Source organism: Gekko japonicus, unplaced genomic scaffold, assembly GCF_001447785.1.
Source record: "Gekko japonicus isolate JY-2015 unplaced genomic scaffold, Gekko_japonicus_V1.1 scaffold1452, whole genome shotgun sequence".
Lineage (NCBI taxonomy): Eukaryota > Metazoa > Chordata > Lepidosauria > Squamata > Gekkonidae > Gekko > Gekko japonicus.
Window position 1 is genome coordinate 408,915 of NW_015168695.1, and position 21,607 is coordinate 430,521.

At 42.2% G+C, this 21,607-nt stretch overlaps 1 protein-coding gene across 1 annotated transcript in view; it reads left to right on the forward strand.

The window, feature by feature from the left end:
• The window catches only part of HAAO (3-hydroxyanthranilate 3,4-dioxygenase), a 53,953-nt gene that overhangs the window by 17,748 nt on the left and 14,598 nt on the right, over positions 1–21,607 (forward strand). The window contains exons 2-6 of the mRNA XM_015415475.1: positions 1,329–1,407; positions 9,814–9,897; positions 13,270–13,376; positions 16,826–16,915; positions 18,294–18,337. Of these exons, the coding sequence (XP_015270961.1) occupies positions 1,329–1,407; positions 9,814–9,897; positions 13,270–13,376; positions 16,826–16,915; positions 18,294–18,337 (404 nt within the window). The remainder of the gene's footprint in view (positions 1–1,328; positions 1,408–9,813; positions 9,898–13,269; positions 13,377–16,825; positions 16,916–18,293; positions 18,338–21,607) is intronic.

Genomic DNA, 21,607 nt, shown 5'->3' on the forward strand with positions numbered 1-21,607 from the left:
CCAGTTAGCACCAAGGGATTTTGAGTAGGAATCCCATCTTGTGCAAGCATGCATCCAGTTCACAAAGCCACCCTTTGTCCCTCAAGGGCTGCATTTCAGGTGCAATAAAACAAGCAGAGAGAGCAGGAGCAGAGAGCAAGAGCTAAGAGAGAGCTAATTCCCATAGGAATCAAACAATTATAGCCCAATTCCTGTCACAAATTAGATGTGGCTATTAGCCAATTGCGAGTGGGCATGGGTGTGCCCAATTGTTGGTTGTCATAGTTGCATGTGGGGATAGGGTAGAAGTTTGGAGACCATGCTTGCAGTCACATGACCCCAAACTCCAGCTTCTCCATTGCCTACGTGACTTTTTGCATGTGAGGCAGAGCCAGGAGCCATCAGGTCTGCCTCTTCCCTTAGAGGTGTGAAAGAATGTGTGGTTATATGGCATGGTTATAAAGTTTCTCTGGCCAAATGGGCAGGCCATTTGGGCTTGCGAGAGGAAATAAGACACAGCATGTTATCAGAAAGACATTACAGGAGAAGGCATGTGAATATAGAAGCAGAAAGCAACATTTCTATATGCATGCCCAGGGAAATCCTGATTGCCACTTTGCCACTTTGGGGTCAGGAAGCAATTTTTCTCCAGGCCAGTTTGGCTGAAGATCCTGGAGGGTTTTTTTGTCATCTTCTGAGCAGAGCGGTCAATGGAGGTGTGGGGGAAGGTATTTGTGAATTTCCTGCATTGTGCAGGACTAGATGACCCTGGAGGTCACTTCCAACTCTAGGAATCTATGATTCTATGATATAAGCCTGCTGCATGAGAGACCTACACTTACATGATATTCTTTCCGTTGGTGAGCGATCAAGGCAGGTCCTTTCCAATGCAAGACCACAGCTTCTAAGGCTCTTGAAAGAGAAGCCTGTTTGGCCCCATCACTTGCTGAGATAGAGAGAAGAGTTCTCAGCAGAAATTCCCAGAGTCCAACTCAGTGGGGCTTACTTCCAAGAAAGTGCTCTTAGTATTACACTGATAAACTTCATTTCTGCTGCACCAAAATCTATGGGAAGTTTACTAGTGCTGAGCAGAACTGAATCCTTAGTAAACACCTTTTCACTTTGCCAAGGTTTTTTTTGTGTGTGATTTGGTGAGAATTTTACTCTACCTCCCCATTAAATTTCTTAAAGGGACTTTCTTTTTCAGTCTTTATGACAATTGTTCCTGTTACATGTTTCAGTTTACATCATTAACTTGTTTTATGACTGAGCTATTGTCTACCATTTCACATATTCTTGCAATAAAAAAGGCAGCATGGGAATGTTATGTCTTTTTTCTTCTTCTATAGGCACAACCATCAGCTGAATGTCATGTTTGTTGGTGGACCAAACCAAAGAAAAGATTATCATATTGAAGAAGGAGAAGAGGTAACACATGGGAAGTTCTTTATCTAATAAAGTAGTTTTATCCTAAAAGCAAAATACTTAAGGTTGTATCAACAAAATACTTAAGGTTGTATCTTCCTCTCAGGCATCTTATTATGATGAGTAAAGCTGGGAACCTGGAAGGAATCATGGGGGGAGGGGAGGGAAATAAATAACAGGGGAAGTTTTCCTTCTCACCCGAATCCCCCCTCCTGTATATTATGAGGTATTAGGGTCTTGAGGAGGTAGGCTTGCCAAGTCTCCCCGAGGGGCGGGGAAACCCCAGCCCCAGAGGCCTGTTCCCCGGCGGCGGTGGATCGGGCCCTGGGGGGAACCCCACCCCGACATGCACGCCACCCAGAAGTGACGTGACCACGCCGGGCACGCTGGGGGCAGGGCCATGGTCATCCGAGGGAAAACTCCACGATCATTCCCTCGGATGATCGTGGCCCCGCCCCAACATGCCCGGTGTCATCACGTCACTTCCGAGTCCCTTGCTGCGGCTCAAAAAGCACTTGGCAACCCTATGAGGAGGCCATCTTCATCAGGCACCCCACTTAACTGATCTTTATCAGGCTCTGGAGGGGAGTAGTCTTCTTTTTAAAAGTATGTTTTTCCACATATCTAGGGACTGTGAGTGGCCTGGTTTGGCTACTTTTGTGATAGGAAAATGACTCAATAATGAATGGCATTTACAGAATTACCTTTGGGCTTGCAAAAATGTGGGTGGTAGGTAAAGAATATAAATAATTTGGAAATTTCCTTGTATGTACCCACATCTCCCTCTCCCGGATTCTATAAATTTTCAGGGGCTTGAGCAGGCCAGTATTCTTATCTCCCTTTTTCTCCTGTGTCTTTAAGTGAGCTGCAGTGGCTCTCAATTTTTCCTGCCTTTTAGAGAATGCTCAGTCCTCATTAGGACACATTTGGGGGTTGCCTCCCCTTTCTTTTGGTTAATTTACAAAGTAACACTTTTCTGTATGTCTGATGAAACCACTGTATAGAAATCTTTACCTTGTTTGTGGATGGCCTGGTCATACTAGTGTTGTGATTAGCAGAACATATCCAATTTACCACTCTAGTAAATAATGATCACTTATATAGTACCATTTATGTATATAAAACTGTACATAAACATATAAGGGAAAAAACAGGTTTTTACCCTGATGAGCTCTGGGGTTGCTTACCTCCAGGTGGGACCTGAGGATCTCCCAGAATTACAACTGATTTCTAGATTACAGAGATCAGTTCTCCTGGAGAAAACTGCAGCTTTGGAGGGAAGACTCTATGACATTATATGTCCCTCCTCTCCCCAAGCCCCACCTTCCCCAGTCTCCACCCCCCAAATCTCCAGACATTTCCCAACCCAGAGCCGGCAACCCTGATGAGCTTGTACATACCATGAACATGCAAAGGGGAAAACATTCTTAACAAAATTGCCACGATTTGATGCACTTAGCTGTGAGCCTTAGGAGTCTGGATTGAATTGATCTTTTTGAGCTTTTTTCACAATCAGACCAAAGAAGCATTGTACATTTTTACAATTTACAAATATATGGACAAACACAAAGTAGGACTTATTCACATAATGCATTTTTTTTTAAAAAAATGTTTATTTTCAACACTACTGCAAGAATAGCATCCTAGTAACAATGATCCAGATAAAGCAGGATCAATTCTCAATTGTGTTCAGTGCACCATTGTCAGCAAAAGCAACATATTCTACTAAAACAATAAAAAGAAACATGGATACAAGAAAGATTTATTCAAATAAATGAATAAAGTATAATAATACATTAAAGGAAAAGAAAGGAAAGAAAGGGATGGGCAAGTAAAAAAATATTGCTATCAATTTGCAATGTTGTATCATGTGTTTTGATCCATTAAGATTTGCACAGTTCTTATGCAAATACCTCAGGGTATGCTAACAAAGTGATGATTTCCAATTTCATATGTTATTCTGCTAGCCAGACATAAAGCTATTTTTAAATGTCAACAAACATTACGTGCATCTGAGATTTCGAAATGAATAGACTGTAATTTTACCAAGTGTCCAGTAGATGTCAATGCATTCCCTTGTATTAAAAAAATTAATGCAACCATTAAATATACATATATGTAGAAAAGGTATATAAATATATCCTAATTATGATTCAAATTAAGGCATGGACAATAATATATTACCAAAGATATTGGCAATACCGACAAAGACAAAATTAGTCATTGTTAGCCATAAAATTAGTTTACTTGCCAATCATGGGGGTTTTTTTTACCATATGGTCTTCCTCAATGGTGTATTTTTGCTAAAATGTAACATGTCTTGCTACGCTGTGCTTAAAGATGCCCATGGGAGTGGGGAGAATTATCCTCTCCAGCTCTGAAGAGCAGGGGGAGGCAGAGGGGGTGGCAGAGGGGGTGGCTCTAGCATTGCCAGCTCAGGCTTGGGAAATGCCTGGAAATTTTGGAGGTAGAGCCTGGAAATAGAGGAGTTTGGGAATGGGGAGAGACCTCAGCATAGTGCAATGCCATAGATTCCATGCTCCAAAGCAGTCATTTTCGCCAGGGGGACTGGTTTTGATCATCCGGAGATCAACTGTGATAGAGGGGGATCTCCAGGTGCCACTTGGAGATCGGTAACTCTAGCACTGGTGGCAAAAGTATAGGCTGAAGCCCCTCAGAATCTATTGCTTATGGCTACTGCCTCACATTGCCTCATTGTTTATTTATTTGGATTTATATCCCGCCCTCCCTGCGGGCAGGCCCAGGGCGGGTAACAAAAGTGTGAAATATAACACAGTTAAAACCAGATTAAAACAACAGTATAAAATACCATACCCCTAAGTACCATGATAGATGTCAGGATCCAGGCCGCTGATGGGGTGGACACTCAAACACATGAAGCTTCCTTCTACTGAGTCAGGCCATTAATCTATACAAATCAGTATTGTATACTCTGACTGGCAGCAGCTCAGCACTCAGCAGGGTTTCTGGTGGAGGGCTTTCACATCATTTACCCCAAAATCCTTTCAACTTGAGATGCCAGGGATTGAACCTGGGGCTTTCTGCATGCCAAGCAGGTGCTCTGTCACTGAACCATGCCTCTGCCCTAATCTATATGTTCACCAAAGCAGGCTTCCACATGAGAAAATCCACACATTAGGATTGCCAGGTTCCCCCTGGCCACCAGCAGGGGATGTGGGGGTGGGGTTACCAGCTCCAAGATGGAAAACTCCTGGAGATTTGGGGATGGAGCCTGGGGAGAACAGGGACCTCAGTGGGGTACAAGGCCATAGAGCCCAACCTCCAAAGCATTCATTTTCTCCAGGGGAACTGACCTCTGTAGTCTGGAGATGAGCTGTAATTCCAGGAGATCCCCAGGTCCCACCTGGAGGCTGGCATCCCTAGTACACACAGGCCAACACTGCACATGCAGTTCCTCTCTGCTATCCAACAGCTGGAGCCACAGTCTCAAAGCTTAAAATTCTGCTGCTTGGGAACGGAGCTGGATTCAGTGTCCCCTACTCCCTCATTAAACAGCTGAGCAGCAAAAAAAAAGCAGGAATGTAAGCCTTCAATGAAAAGTCTCCATGTCCACAGTTCTGGCCACTTCACCAGTGCAGTTTAGGACTGGGAGGCTCATATAACTCCTTCAATGCTTCAGCAAAGCTTCCCTCAATATTATTATCCCTTTACTCACTCCAGGATTTGTGAAAATTGTTGGCTAATAATTGCCTGAAATAAACTGTCAAATAACAACTTTCACGCAACATAAACTTTACACTACACATTCAATTAATGTGAAATTTAAAATAAATGTGAAAACAAATTTCTTTGTGAATCAGGGTTTTGAGAGACACAGAAGGAAGTTAAAAAGTCCAGGTAGTAGGTGAAGTGCAAGACCACTGCCTGAGACATTAGAGAGATGCTGCCAGTTTGAGTAGACAATACTGAGCTTGATGGACTTAGGGTCTGGTTCAATAAGGCAGATTCATGTGTTTGTGTATCTTCAAATATAAATAGGAAGTGATTGGCTAAAATAGGCATTAGACAGACTATTTGGTTACCCCTTCTGAAAGTACTGTGGCTTGAAATGCAACCATTGAATAAGCAAAATCTGTGAATGTAATATTGAATGTATGATTAGGTACTTCTTAATTAAGAATAAAAGAAAACATTGTCTCATGAATATCAGGGAAACTTGGACTGTACCCAAATGTTGCTTTCTCATCCCAAATGGATTTGCTTTGCAGATTAATGCAGTGTTTGACATTTTGACATGAAAACACAGGATACGCCAACTCAGTTTTCAATTTGGCAGTGCGCTGAGCATTTTAAATTTCTGCTGCCATCTTTAGAAGTGAGGGCTATGTCTGCATTTAAGCTTTAAACTGCTTCAGTAGTTGTGCATTACTTACACAAGCCATCCCGAGTACTTTTTCTGTAGAAGAACAAGAGATCAATTTTATAAACAAATAAATAGATACACACATATCCTCCCTAAATACCTCCAGATCTGCAGGAAGCATGGGGGGGGGGAATGGCCCCTCAGTTTTAATACCCTGAAACCTCTCTGGTTGCCCAGCATTCATTCATGTCTAGCCCTTTTTGTTTCACAGCAATAAAGGGGAATTGGCAGGAAGTTTTTGTCTGGATTTCCTGAGAAGGAATGAGGGAAGGGAAGCTGCAAAACAGTTAATTAACCCCTTTTTGCTGAAATTAATTCTCATCTGCTCTCTTGTCCATAGTTCCTTTGTTCCTTTTAGGCTTGTTTCTCTGCTGTTGGTCATCCACAGTAACACTTAAGAACACTAGGCAAAATACTGGAGTGAGCTTTATAGTATTTTGGATTTGTCTCCTCTGTTTACAATGGATAGAATTGTTCTCAGGATTAAATAAGGCATGGGGGTGGAGTATGAGAGAGAAAAAACAAATGTCCTGGCTTATAAATTGCAAACCAATTTGCTGTAACTTGCCCTGCCCAATAAATGCCAGGGTTTGGGATTAGAGGACACCTTTTCAATTGTAGAGTTGCCACCTCCAGGACCTGGAGTTCTCCTGAAAGTGAGAACCACAAAGATCAGGAAACCTTGGAGTGTGGACTACATGGCATCAAATCTCTGCCGAGCTCCATTCCTTTCCAAACTCCACCCACCCTAGGTTCCATCCCTAAATCTCCAGGAATTTCCCCTACCTGGAGATGGCAACTCTATCTGATATTCCCTCAATACATCTTTTTCCTTCAACTAATGTTCAACTGACCTCAACATTCTGTGCCTCCAGTAGAGTAATTAACATGCTCAATCCTCATCAATGTATGGGAGATTTTGAAAATACTTTACAAAGGGATATTTTTCTGTATAACTCAATAGTACCTTGAGTATGCAGAAATACCTGTTTTGTGTGTGGGGGGAAGGGGCTCTATTTCATTGTTGTACCCATAGGCTCTCAAAACCCAACTTTGGTATTGGAATGAACAAGTTGAGGGCATATGTGGAATTTGTTTATTGTATACATGTAAATAATTTTTGGCTGTGATCAGATGTGCCATTTGTGTGGAGGGGAAGTAAGTCTATTTCCACCCGGTGGAAATTGACATGGCATTGCACAAGCACATATCTTTGAAGCTGTGGGCTCAGCCCGTCACTGTGTGATCAGATGGCACATGTGGGCACAGGGGGGTTTTCTTTTGTTTCCTATGCACATAAACAATGAATTGCACCTCCACATAGAGTATGTGGTTATGCACATACTGCTAAGTGAGGGGAAAAACCAGCACCGAGTCGAGATGGAATGAGCAGACCCCCCCCCCCGATGGCATGAGAGCATGCTTGAGCAATCAGACGGGGAAAGTCCATCCTTGGCCTCTCAGTAAGCATTAGGACTTTCCCCAATGTCTTTTAACTCCACTTCTATGGCAGGGCAGCACGGGGTGCCAATGGCTGCAGGACCTTTCTCAGATGTTGCTGTCTGATTGTGCCCTTTAGTTTCGTCAGTCATTCCAGCTGAGTCGGATCTAAAGGCATGTCTGACCAAAGCCTTTATGTCCCCAAACAACTCATAGCAATATGTCCCCAAGACAACTCATAGCAATAATAAAACTTCTAAAATATGTTTACAATGTCTTTTAAACAAGCAGAAGATTCACTGGAGACAGCATCTTCAACTATCACTCAGTTAGTCCATGAGTTCAAAGGCCTTCTGCAATTTCTCCTGATTTCTTCAGATTTCTCCAAAAGGCAAGCAAAGATAATGCCAACATCACCTTTTGAGGGAGTGAGTTCTACAAGGTGGGGCTGACAGTTGAAAGAGCCTTCTGAGAGGCCTGTCCAGTCACATCACCAATAAGGGAAGTTCCCACAAGAAGGCCTCTTCCATTGATTTGAAAGGTCATGCACTCTGATATGATAGAAGGCGGTACTTTGAGCTCAAACTGTTTAGGGCTTTAAAAGCCAAAACTGGCATCTTATATTGAGCCAAGAAGCAAACTCGAAGCTGGTTATGAATGCTCAAACTCTCTCCATGTTGGCTTACATTCTGTTTACTGGTCATGAAGAGGAAGCAGAATTTTTATGGACTGTGCACCATTCAGTATTTATCTCAGTAGTCCTTAATCCAGGGCCTCATGTGGATGGCCCAGAATGTCCTGTTAGATCTAAGAAGCTAAGAAGGGTTGGTTCTGATCAGTAGCCAGTTTGGTGAAGTGGTTAAGTGCGCGGACTCTAATCTGGGAAAACCGGTTTGATTCCCCACTCCTCCACTTGCACCTGCTGGATGACCTTGGGCAAGCCATAGTTCTTTCAGAGCTGTTCTTGAAAAAGAGCAATTTCTGTCAGACCTCTCTCATCCCCACCTACCTCACAGGGTGTCTGTTGTGGGGAGGGGAAGGGAAAGGGAAAGGAGTTTGTAAGCTGCTCTGAGACTCCTTTGGGTAGTGAAGGGCAGGGTATAAATCCAATCTCCTCATCTTCTCCTCCTCCTATTTGGATGAGAGACCACCAAAGAACATCAAGATCGTGATGCAGGGTCATGGAGGCTGATATATTTGGACTAGCAAAACAGCAGTACCAGTGTATACCTATTTTGCAGAAGCCTAAATTTATTCAGGGTAGAGTCAACCAGACTGAGTGATTAGCTGACATCTGATTGACGCAGTTGTATACAGTAAGTCTGATGATCAAACACAGTTACTATGAAAGTCAATGTCATTTTGAAAGAGCATGCATACTTCAATCAGTGGGGTATCATAAGGGCCCTAACTGCTTTACCTTTAGGAATTGCCATGAACTAGCTCATGAACTAAAGTTCGTCATGAATTTTGAGCAGTTCGTGGTTCACAAAGCAATGTTTGTGAACTGAAGAACCACCATGAACTTCCATGAATTTTGATGCGGTTTGTGGCAGTTCATGAAAAGCATAAAATAGGGGTTTAAATGGCTCCAAGCCATTTAAACTCCTGCTTTCTGCTCTTCACAAAAACAGCTGAGTGGCAGGGAGCTCCTCACTACTCAGTGATTAGGTTTAAATGGCTCCAAGCCACTTCACCCCTGCTTTCTGCTCACCACCAAAAGCAGGGAGCAGAAAGCAGGGGGTGAAATGGCTCCTTTCTGCTTGCTGCCCAAAGCAGTGGCAAGCAGAGGGTTAAAATGGCTTGGAGCCATTTAAACCTCTGCTTTTTGCTCCCTTTTGCTTTTTGCGCAAACTTATACAAACTGGTTCGGTTCGCAAACTGGCTTATTAGTTCATGGTTTGGCCATGAGCCATGAGCCGAACCACAAAAATGCAGTTTGTGCCCATCCCTATATAAAGTAGAAGCTTCCAAAATATCTTTAAAGAAGTCCCACAAACATAAGCTAATATGGATGTTCCTAAGGAATGTGTGATTGTGGCTAAATCACCCTTCCAGAGGAATGTCTGCAGTTAGTAAACCATTTAAAGCTAGAAGATGGTTTCTTCCAGTTTCCTGGACAGTAAGGCATCTAGAACACCTCTATACTATCCCCTTGCTCCTTCTGGTGGGATGTGACACTTTCTAGAAGAGGCTGTACACTTGCTGCTGCACTGCATTTGGAAAAATTTCCTCTCCAAATCTCTCTCTCAGGGACTTCAGCAGGTTGGCTTCCTCTCCTACACATCCTCCTCTTAAATCAATTGCTATCAACATTCTAAGGGGACTAAGTATGCTCAGCTATCATTAGGTGGGAGGGGGAGCTTTTTAAGTTACCAATACTTTCTGCATGCTTAGGGAGTCTCCCAGATATTATGATATCTCATCCAATTGCATTTGGATCACACAAAACTGCTGGAGGTGCTATGTGATCCCCTAGGGGATTTTGTGAGGATCAACATTTGAACCCAGGTCATGGTGTATGAAGCCTATTGATGTGTTATCTGTTTTGTTCTACACTGTAGTTGTTTTACCAGCTGGATGGAGATATGTGCCTCAAGATAATAGAAAATGGAAAACACAAAGATATCTACATTAAAGAAGGAGAGGTAAACATAGCTTTGTAAAGGTATGATTACTATGAAATGATATGTGTCTTTGGAAGCAAACTGCTCATAGAGTCTCAGTTTTGTTTGTTGTTTTTACTGCAGTAGTTCTCTGAAAAGACAAACCACTTAAATTGACTAGTGGCTTACCTTTTTAGCACTTCAAGCAAAACAAAGTCTGATTGCATGCATAGTTCCTTGTGATGCTGTTTGGATGCTGGCCCTAGTCGATAATGAAGTACACTTGGCAATTCAGTACCAACCACACAGTCACTTCAATAGTACAATGTACAGAAAGCAGCTGAACAGATTGTACAAACATTAAGGCACTGATGTGAAGAAAATATTATTAATCCAATTTTCTGATTTATTGAGCCTGAAGTTTTATATTCTTGTATACCAGCAGTGATTGATCTTTAGGGCAAGTGGGTTACATCCAAAGCAAAGTAAGTACCAGTGCCATGAGACTGCCCACTGTGGTCTGTACATATGTGCATACAAGCCCTTTTCTGCCATTATACTTTTGGCACTCCTACCTCACATACCGGGAGATAGCCTTATCTGAGATCATCTTGATGTACAAGTTTGTCATTTATGGTGAATAGGATAATGCACATATCAGTATTCATGACTGGAAACTCAAAATACTGAAGGTAGAAGTTCGGGCATACTGAAGACAGAAAATATACTTGTTAACAGGGCTCTTTATGTAGAAAAAGCCCAGCAGGAACTCATTAGCATAATAGGCCACACCCCTGGCAGCACAGCTCATTAGCACATTAGGCTGCACCCCCATGTTACCAGAAGTGTGGTTATCCAGCCACACCCACCTTTTGCTTGTTATTCTCTTTACCTTGTTGTCAAAACCCAGGGCCTTTTTTTGTAGCAGGAACTCCTTTGCATGTTAGGCCACACACCCCTAATGTAGCCAATCCTAATGAGTTTCTGCTCTTGGGTGTGGCCTATTATGCTAATGAGTTCCTGCTGGGCGTGGCCAACTTGGGAGCCAGCCGGAACTCCATTCCTGTGTGTAAAAATAGCCCTGCTTGTTAAACACCCTGCCTTGGGGTGCTTTCGCCTCGAGTCTGCTAAGCTAGGATGGAGGCAGTAGTGTAGCACTAAGGTGTCAAGTAGAAATGAAGATCAGACCACCAGGCCAGTCAGCACTGATGTGTCAATTCAGGACTACCTTTAACACCCAACGTTAGTGTCAGCTGTGATGTCAGCTTTGTAGGTTGGCCACCTGTATGAAACACCACCCTAAGCCAGCCCTTTGCAAGATTAAATTTTACTGACTTTGTATCTTCTGATGGAGTGGAGTGGGAAATGCAAATTAGTTGCTGTGGACTTCAGCCCACCACCATTTGCCAGTGCTTTATCTCAAAGATTTTATCATAACTCTAGACTAGCAATTAGCTGCTTATGAAGTGTGTTCTTTTTTCCTCCCTTCACCACACAATTAGCAGATCTTTCTGCACACAGTTTTATGCTTCTCACTGGTGACTACACACTACCATTTGTACAAGTAAAATAAATTAGACGAAAACCATATCCCCCACTGACTTATAACAAGCCTTTGCAATGATGGAGAAATGCAGATGGATAATTATGTTGGAAATCCTCTTATGCTAGCAGCAAGTTTCTCTGTCGTTTATATTACCCAAACCCAAATTATGCTAACATACAACATGCTCCACAGAGAGAGCAGTTGGTTTTTCATTTTAATTGTTTCTAGCAGTTATATTTTTAATTAGTTAGGGAATGGTCATATATCCACACATATATTAACAGTGCAAGGGGGGAAGGAGCCACTGTTATCTACTTCGTTATTAGTCTTCTTATGGCCCCAGTTGCCAAGGAACATCTGAATGACTACAGTAGCTGAGGGAAAATGAGAAGTGAGAAGTCTTTGAAGGAGAGAGATGGAGAAAATGAAACCTAGTAGGGGTGCACATCTTAAAATTCCTGAACTGGAAATATACACAAAAATCTCTGTTTCAGGTTGTTATTTTGATTTTTATAACAGTAAATACAAAATCCAGAAGTTTTAGGCATTAGGAAAAACACTCCCTCCCCCCCATTGTTTCTTGTGTTCAGGTGCTTACTGTTATAAACAGCAGTTCCTGCTGCTGTTCCTCCTCTTCCTCTGCAGTCACTGCTGCTATGGCCTGCAGCAGCTGCTCTGAGCCAGGTGACATTTTCAGAGGAATGAGAGACCACTCCCACCAGGAACGCCTTATAGTAGCAGTAATTAAGCCTTGACTCTAAATGCCCAGAGTCAAGGCATATGTCTCGTAGCAACTGGGTGATGAAATCATCACAGGCAATCACACACATATGCTCTATTTCTTTTAATTGAATAATTTTCAAAGGATGCTGTGACAGGGTAGAAGGGGGTTTCTTCGGCAAGGAAATCTTCCTTACTTTGTGAAAAGAGATGGATCACAACAAGGAAGGATGGCAAATGCAAAGATTTCAGTGGTATGAGGGGAAAATAATTGTCAGCCAGTCACTGTAAGATTATGTAAAGAAACCAGAGGCAGCAAGGATTTTTTTTTTGTTTAAGATGGCAGCTAGTGCTGTAATGTAGGACTGCCACGTTCCCCCCTCCCCCAGGAAATAGTGAGAGAGGTGTGCCGAGGGGCAGCTACTTCAGGGCTCTGCAGGGCTTTTTTTTGTAGAAAAAGCCCAGCAGGAACTCAGTAGCATAATAGGCCATACCCAACAGCAGGAACTCATTAGCATATTAAGCCACACCCCTGACAGTACAGCTCATTCACATATTAGGCCACACCCCCATGTTACCAGAAGTGTGGTCATCCAGCCACACCCACCTTTTGCTTCTTATTCTCTTTACTTTGTTTGTTGTCAAAACCCAGGGCTTTTTGGTTAGGCCACACACCCCTAATTCTAGCCAATCCAAATGAGTTTCTGCTGTTGGGTGTGGCCTATTATGCTAATGAGTTCCTGCTGGGCGTGGCCAACTTGGGAGCCAGCCGGAACTCCGTTCCTGTGCGTTCCTGCCCAAAAATAGCCCTGGGGCTCTGTAAAATTGAATCCCTTTGTCTATTCTGCTTGAAATTGAGAGGGTCTTTAGAACAGAGGGAGGACTACGGTTTGGGCAAAATTGGTGTCATTATCTTTAAAAACATCAAATTGGTTCCCCCACTGAAAATAATGGTCTTGAAATTCTAGAACCTCCCCCCTCCCCACATGTATTTGAATCCTAAACTAGTACTGTCTAACCCAAAAACCAGGAATAAATAATAAAGGTCTCTTCCTAAATACCAGATCTAAAATTATAATGATTTATTTTAGAACATCTCTAAACCTAATGCTAAAGACTTATGTTACCTCAACTTTCTTTCTGGGCAGATGTTTCTCTTACCAGCCAGGATTCCACACTCTCCTCAACGATACAAAAACACTGTGGGATTGGTGATTGAAAGGAAAAGGTTAAAGACAGAAACTGATGGACTCAGGTGAAATATTGGGAACATTCTGGGGATGCATGACACTGCATGACATTGAATTAAACTATTGGCTATCGAGCTCATAACTGTCTATTCTGACTGGCAGCAGTTCTGCAGGGTCTGAAGAAAAAGGACTTTCCTAAACTGTGCGAAACCAATAATGCTAAGATTGAATTTACACGCAGAGCATGTGTTTAACCACAGAGCCAACATGTATGATGTGTAGTGAGAAGTGCTACTCCTCCAATATAGAGTTCTGTCTCTGCTTCCAAGTGCTTATGAGTTTAGGTTTCAGTTCAATGGAGGGAGCTGTCTCTTGTATTGAAGTGAATGGGGATAGTTTTGTAAGTGAAGGAGACAGGTAGGCACAGTGTGGTAGTAGTTAAATGCTGGACCAAGATGTGGGAGACCTGGGTTCAATTTTTTTATGTGTCATTACCTTGCTGGGCCACTTGGGCCAGTTGCTCTCTCAACCCTCCTTCCCTCATAAGGTTGTTGTGAGGATAATGTGGGGAAGACAGAACCATATATGCTGCACTGAGCTTCCTGAAGGAAGGGTGGAATGAAAACATACTAGACAAGGACTTCTCGCATCTGAAGCAGATTGCCAGATTTAGGTGTAAGGGTTTGGTTTTGTACTTTAGGCAACGGGAATTCTTCCTTTTTCCTAAGACTGAAAACACATGGGCCTTATCAAATTCTTCCAGTATGGACGTATATGCTTCTGATGTACACAAAAATGTATGTGAGCAGTGACTGTCCTATTTAGTTGACTGTGGCAGAACAAGCTGCTCTGGCCTGCAGGTCCTATTCCGCCATGCCCTCCTAGGTTTTTTTCAACATCTGGAGAGGCTTTTCTTAAACTTTCAGGTAGCTTGCCATCACCACCTGACCTTTGTAAGGAATTGCCCACTGGGAGGGTCCCAGCTTCCCTTCCAAGTTCTGATGCCTAGCCTCTGTGTCACCTGCTTCACAGCACCTGGTCACCACAGGTACAGTTTAATGCCTTGTGCACCTCTGGAGGAATAGCCACTTGCCAACTGCCTACCTTCCTCTTGGTGCTTCTTTTAAAATAGCATGTCCGAGATGGTGGAGGTCTATGTGGTACAGAGAACCACTCCCAGGATCAAAAGTTATAAAATACTTATTGGAAAGAAAATGTTTACAAGCACACTTTTAACACAGCACCAGATTGAGCAAGAGATCCCAAAGAAATGGGTAAAACACAAATCCTCTGTCCCTCTCTGTATACATGTCCTATCAGATGTTAAATATACAGGACAAGCTCTTTAGCTTAGGAGTTCTATATCCCTACAGTGTTACTGTTACCTTGAAGATCTCTCCAGCTCTTTAGGTGAGCACATGGTCAATGGGCACCTGCTCCCAAAGAAAGAGACCTTCTTCCTGCTGCAAAGAGTTCTTATCACCTCTCTTTCCTCCCAGCCCCCTGACCAGATCAGGCCAGGTCAGAGAAGTGTTTCCTGGGGCTTCTTCCTGGAGATTTTTCCTTGATCCATTCTAGTTTAAAGTCCTCCAAATCTCTGTTCCCTGCTTGGAGAAGGAGAAGAGCTTGACCCACCCATTATCTTTCTTGCTAGATTTATTAGCATTTGTATGAAGGTGAGCTGAGGTACATCTGGGAAGCAATTGAACTGACTTCTTTCCATCCTGCCTGTTCTCTTCTCAGAGGGGGCGGGGACCTTAAAACGCCCAGTAGAGGTTTTGCTCATTTCAAATCTCCCAGGAAAAAATGCATTTCTTCACACTGCCTATAAGGGAAAGCAGCATAAGCACCCTTTTCTGTATGTGGGGCTTTGTCTCACATGAAAGCCTTGCTTGCATGGCGCCTCATGTAACTTGGAATCAGTAACCTAAGGTACAATAAAATTCCAGTTACCATGGCAAAACTCCTGGTTTTTTTTAATGGGGCTGGATTGTGTGTCTTTGATCTCAAATTTTGAATAATTTTGAATCTGGTTAACTAATTTGATAAAAGCCATGTATTTTTAGATGGTGATCCATGTTTTTATAATTATTTTATAATTATAAATTAATTAATTATAAATAAATAAATAAATTTACTGTGTACAGTCCATTAATGTAAAGGGTAGGGGGGAACTCCAGTTTTTTCAGTAATCATAATCAAGTATAATTCCAGTAGTCATCACTGTGTAAAATTCATGGTTCTCATGGTGGATGCACTTTCCTTTTTAGCATCAAAAGACCCCTCTTACCAGTTCAGTAAGGCTCTGCTGAGCATTTCAGTGCTTGTTGGGGTGCACACAAGCTGCTTAAGCATGTTGATCACTCATGCTGGATCAGGGTGCTAATTTTAATGTAACTGTAACTGCATTCATCACTATGATTGTACTTGTGCTTACATCTGTACAAATGCACACATGAATCCAATGCTCATTTAGATGGATTCTTCAGCTAATACAATTTATGGGGCATTTATTCTAGAGTAGTACCATTCATCCAAATTAATTAGCTGTACATAATGTAGTATATCTTGTCAGGCAAACTGATTATGGTAAAGTAGAACTAAATGTGGTAAAGTAGAACTAAATGTGACAGTAGAACTATATGTGCTATAACACGGATCACCACCAAACATTAATACAGCAAGGCTGATGAGCAATTTCAAGTACAGGTGTGATTGGCAGGAGGAGGTCATCTCTCGGCATCCCAGCCAGTCTGGAAGACTGGATATTGAGATCTAAGACTGAGTGCCAGTATGGTATAATGGTTAAGAGTGTCTGACTAGTATCGGAATCTAGGTTTGAATCCCTACTCTTGCCATAGAAACTCACTGGGTGATCTTGGGCCAGTCACACTCTCTCAGCCTAACCTACCTCACAAGGTTGTTGGAAGGGTAAAATGGAGAAATGGAGAATAGGAGATCGATGCAAGTTGGGGTGTATTCTATCTTTTTACTAGTTTTATTTATCATTCCTTACTAGGCATACCTGTACTATACCACTACAAAACACACTGTTTACATAAAGACATTTCAATTAGAAAAGAAGTATATTTATTGTATTTTATTTGTTTGTATTATTTGATCATTGATCTTGGATTTTCCATGCCAGTTGGGCCTTTTGGCTTTCTCTTTAATTTATTCTTATACCACGATTTGCTAGTCTTTCCAATGATGCCTGGAAACTCATTTAGCTTGTCCTAGCCTGCACTGACTCAAATGCTATATCATCAGTGGTTGAAAACATGAATTTTCTGCCAACACATACAGTAAACTAAATTTAGTCTACTCTAGAATCAGATTTCAACCTTCTCAATGATTGTAAGTTTTATTATCCTTTTGGAATAAGAGTGTTCAAATCTGATTCAAAATTTTATTATACATTTTACTGTGGCATAACATCTGTGAAGAACAACATACTAGCAGCCTTGTATTTTAAGCTGGAATTATTCAATAAGCATTTTTTCATTCTTGCCAGATACTATGTTGGAGAATCAACTGATGTTCTTTTTGAAAGGTGGTTTCACTGTGATGACCTTGGTACACAACTTATCCCAATAATCCAAGAGTAAGTCTTCTCCATTTATTGCATAGAATATAAGCAGTTACTACTTAGGTTTTAATACACAAAGTGCTCTACAAGCTGTTTTTCTGATACAGAGAACTACAAAGGCAACAGGAAGCTAACAATGCATATTGAGATACAGCACAGAGTAGTTTCATTAAAGAGACCTGACATTAAATTTCCCCATCCCCCGCCATGCTCAATGGGAAATCTTGGGCCAGTTGGTCTCTCGCAGCCTAATCTACCTCAATGGGTTATTTTATAGGTTAACCAGGAAGCAAGGCCCGTTGAGCAGGGCAATACAACGGGCAGCTAGCCCCCCCCGTCGCCTCCTCCCCCTCTCCGCCCTGACCCAGGCGGCCGCCGGTCTGAGGCTGGCGGCCGTCGTCTCGAGCCACTCGCCCAATGTTCCCTGTAAGCTGTGGAGTCTTGTGAGCAGAAATTCTACTGTGTGAGCACGCTGCCGGCGGTCACCTCCAGCCACCCCTCCGCACATCACCCGCCTCCTCCGCCGTGCTGCAGCCGGCCGCTGGCCTTAGCCCGGCGCCCGTGGCAGCCGCCTGCCGCCTCCAGCTGCCGGGAAGATCCTGCGCAGGTCGCTTGAAGCTGCATCTGAGGTGGGACTCAGACGACGTGACCAATGGGACGTGGGCACACCGTTGACGGACAGGCGAGCCGTCCATACACTATAGGTGCGCATTGCGTGACTTTGCGTCTTACAGAATTATATTATAGGGAGAGATGGTGGAAGGAAGTGCCCTGTTTGCTGCCCTGAGATCCTTGGAAGAAAGCTGGGATAAAAATGTGACAGCTATATAGCTGGTGGAGCCACTCATGTTGTGCTAATGTGTCAATTGGTGTTCTCATATGCAGGATCTAACTCTGATAATGAGCTGGTAAATAGTTAAGAGATAGAAAGGAGGAAACAAGTGACAGATACAGTCTAAGTCTTACTGAATTATCAAGAATTTTACTTTACTAAACAGGCTTCACAGTTATTGTGTTAGGTTTCTATATTCTAGGAACGCAAAGCTGAGGCAGGAGGTGTTACAAACAAGAAGAACGTAAAAGCGGCTATGCTGGATCAGAATAATGGTCCATCTAGCCCAGCATCTTGTTTTCTACAGTGGCCAGATAGATGCCCATAGGGAAGTTCACAAGTAGTGCCCACAGATACCAATCCTAGCCTGCTGACTCTCTCCAGCATCTGACAATAATCTGCCTCTGAGGTGCCATTCAGCTGTCATGGCTAACAGCCAATGATAGACCTACCTCTGACAAGTCTGTGCATCAGTGTGCACCAGGAGCTGGTATACTATATCAACAGTTTGATTTGCAATCCCTTTTCTGATGATCCTTGGCTTAATGTTTATTATTGCAGGTTTTTCAGCTCTAAGCAGTATCAAAACGGAAAACCCAATCCAGGTAATATAAACTAATTTCAGACTCAGGACAATGAGCCAGCCAACAATAATGATTATTTTAATTGTATGTGCTTTATCTCTTTCTCTCTGTTAACACTACTCTAAATTAAATTACTGCTGCATGAGAAATAGTGGGATCCCCATCTCTTCCAAAGTACATTTAGCATTGTAACTGAGTCCCAGAATCCTCATCTGCCCCGAGCATTTGCAACAATACTGATTTTATCATTGCTGTCAGGACCTTACCTTGTTATTTCTCCTCTTCTGTGGATTATAGTACTGGATGAAGACAATGCTGAACAGTACACAAAATATTAATATTAGCACAATCAAATTATTTTTCAAAGGGAAAAATTCTACCCTATTGATAAGGCCCCAAACCTGAAACTCAAGAAGGCAGTTTTCCATAGTGCTGAAAGGACTTTCTCTGAGCTTTTCAGAACCACCACGAGCCCTTAAAAACTTACACTTTTATTAGAAAAATTTACACATAAAGAAGAAATTTTGCTCCAAAATTTTTGTGCTTTCTATGACAGCTTCTTCTATAAACATATGCTCTGGTTCAGTTCCCATAGCAAAGTGTTGGGAGAGCTTATAGAGGTTACTGTTTACCCACTGCCTTTCTAGATGGTCTCTCCAGTGACAGTATTACTAAAAAAGGAAAGGAGTTATTCTGCGTTGTTGTTTTCTTAAAAACTGTTATGAAATTCTTTTTTCTTCCTTCAGATGTGTTTCCAATAATTAAACCACTAATCTTGTTTACTTTTAAGTACAAAAGAACTAAAATATTTTTGATTTTCTGGTTTACGGCAACTTGCTCTTGAATGCGTCTCATCGAACCTCCGATGGAGACACACCAAGCCAAGGCGATCAGAAGGGGTTGTGGCTGGTTCCAGACTCCCCGGGGTCTCTGTAGGAGACCCCCAGCCTGGGGAGCTGGGATAAGCCTCTCCCAAGGCAACGGTCGAGGGGTCGAGGCTTGCCTGTCCCCAAGAGGTCTTGATGCCTCGGAGCCAGTATGGTGCACAGCACCAACCGTCAGATGAGTGGACAAGAAAATAAGTGAAAATAAGCCTCTTGCAACAACCAAACACACCTAAACAGTGAGTTAATTAGTCCTCTGTATAAGCGAAGAAGTCTTGGTCTGTCAGATCATTGAGGAAAGGAGCAGCGGGTGGGGAAGGGTCGGAGTTCCACCCCTCCTCGAAACTGAGTGGTTTCTAAGCACTATAGAAAAGAGAGAAAGAACGAAACTCACCATGCAAGACTTCTGCTGAGCTTGAAAACTGCATTTTAAGCTAAGAAGCGCTGAATTAAGAGAAATTTTACTTTAAAAATAAAACTTTTCTTCTTTGCAAACATGTCTGGGAGAGGGAGGAGAATGGTGGTGGAGAAAAAACTTCCCCCAGGAAGTACTGTACCAATGCCTCCCACCCAGACACAGGAAGCGGCTGCAGACTTTCCCAATATGTTCGCCGCAGCATTGCACCTTCTGCTGGAGCAGATGTCAACTATCAACACCAAGATGGATTCTGTCCAAAAGCAACTTGCCCACATGGAAAAAAGAGCCAACAGACAGACAAAAGGATTGAGAAAGTTGAAACAAGAACTACAGACATTAAGCAAGAACTGGAAGAAGTTAAAAAAGAAAGAAACACCGACAAAAATCAACTACTTCTACTTCAACTGAAAAAATCTATGCATGTTTTATGATTTTAAGGCGTTCCTGAACAGCAGGGAGAAGATTTAAAAACAACATTAAGTGGAGCGATTGCAGCAGTTTCGGATTTAAAACAAGAGGATCTCCAGAACGATATGGAATTGGCATACCGCACATATCCTGACTTTATAAGGGGGAAAAAACTACCAGGCGAAATCTACATTAAATTCTCTAAGAGAACAATGAGAGACAATGTTTTAAAAGCTACATCGGGAAAAACATTAAAAGTTAATGAGGAAGAAATTAAAATATTAAAAGACATTCCATTTGAGATCTGGAAACGAAGATGTCAATATAAAGACTTAATTCTTTTCTTGCAAAATAAATCAATAACCTACAGATGGAGCTTCTCAAAAGGACTCGTGTTCAAATATAACAATAAGAAAATCAAAATTGACTCTTTCCAAAAGGCCAAAAATATTTTGAAACGACTAGTGGGCCCAGATGAAGATGATTATTTAAATTTGGAGGAAGGAGAGGAACCCAGCGAGGAAGAAATGGATAATGCCTCGGATGACTCCAGCAGTTCAACTTCAGAGTCTGAGAAAGGAGTAGCAGCACCCAAAGCATCAAGAGTGAAGAAGAAACCCAAGAATAAACAATCTACTCTGGATTACAAATTTTTGACTTTAGTGTAATACTTTGAATTACAAACTTTTGACCTTAGTGTAACCAATCTTTACCAGACAGAATTTTGATCTCACTGTTTCCATACTTTTTTTATATATACCATGTTAATGCAGGAGTGATTTATGAATTTGTAACTCAACGTCAAATCTTGTCTTAAGTTAGAAATAGTATGTTCCCTTTACCCATTACCCTTAGGAAGTAGGAATTACAGTATAAAACCAATAAAATTTATTTTTAAAAAAAGAACTAAAATATTTTTTAAAAACAGAGTGATTTTTCATAAAAAGGTAAAGGTTTCCCTTCCTTGAAAGCCAGTCGAATCCAACTCTAGGGGGCAGTGCTCAGCTCTATTTCCAACCCGAAGAGCCAGCGCTGTCCGGAGATGTTTCTGTGGTCATGTGGCCAGCATGACTAAATGCCGAGACACACGGAATGCTGTTATCTTCCCACCTATTTATCTACTTGCTGTTTCTTGCTTTTGAACTGCTAGGTTGGCAGGAGCTGGGGCTAGAGACAGGAGCTCACTCCGCCCTGTGGCACTAGGGTCTTGAACTGCTGAGCTACAGACCTTCTGGTCTGCAGCCAAACAAAGCCTGGAGGGCAAACCATATAGTTGTAAATGTTTAACAACTGTCAGTACCCATATTTTACAATAGTTTAGATTTAACTGAGGGCCTAACTAGAAGGCCTAATGTGTGACTGCAACAGAAAATGGCAGCCATATTCCTCCCCCCCTCACCCTAAGGCTGCATTCAAACATAACTATAAATTGTGGTTTATTACCCATGATTCACTCAAATTTCAGTCTGAACACAACAGCCCAACAAACCACAGTTTGTTGTTGACAGTAAATTGGGATTTCAAAGTGGAATGTGCAGCTGATTTGTTAACTGTAGTTTGTACTAGTTGTGGTTTGTTGTG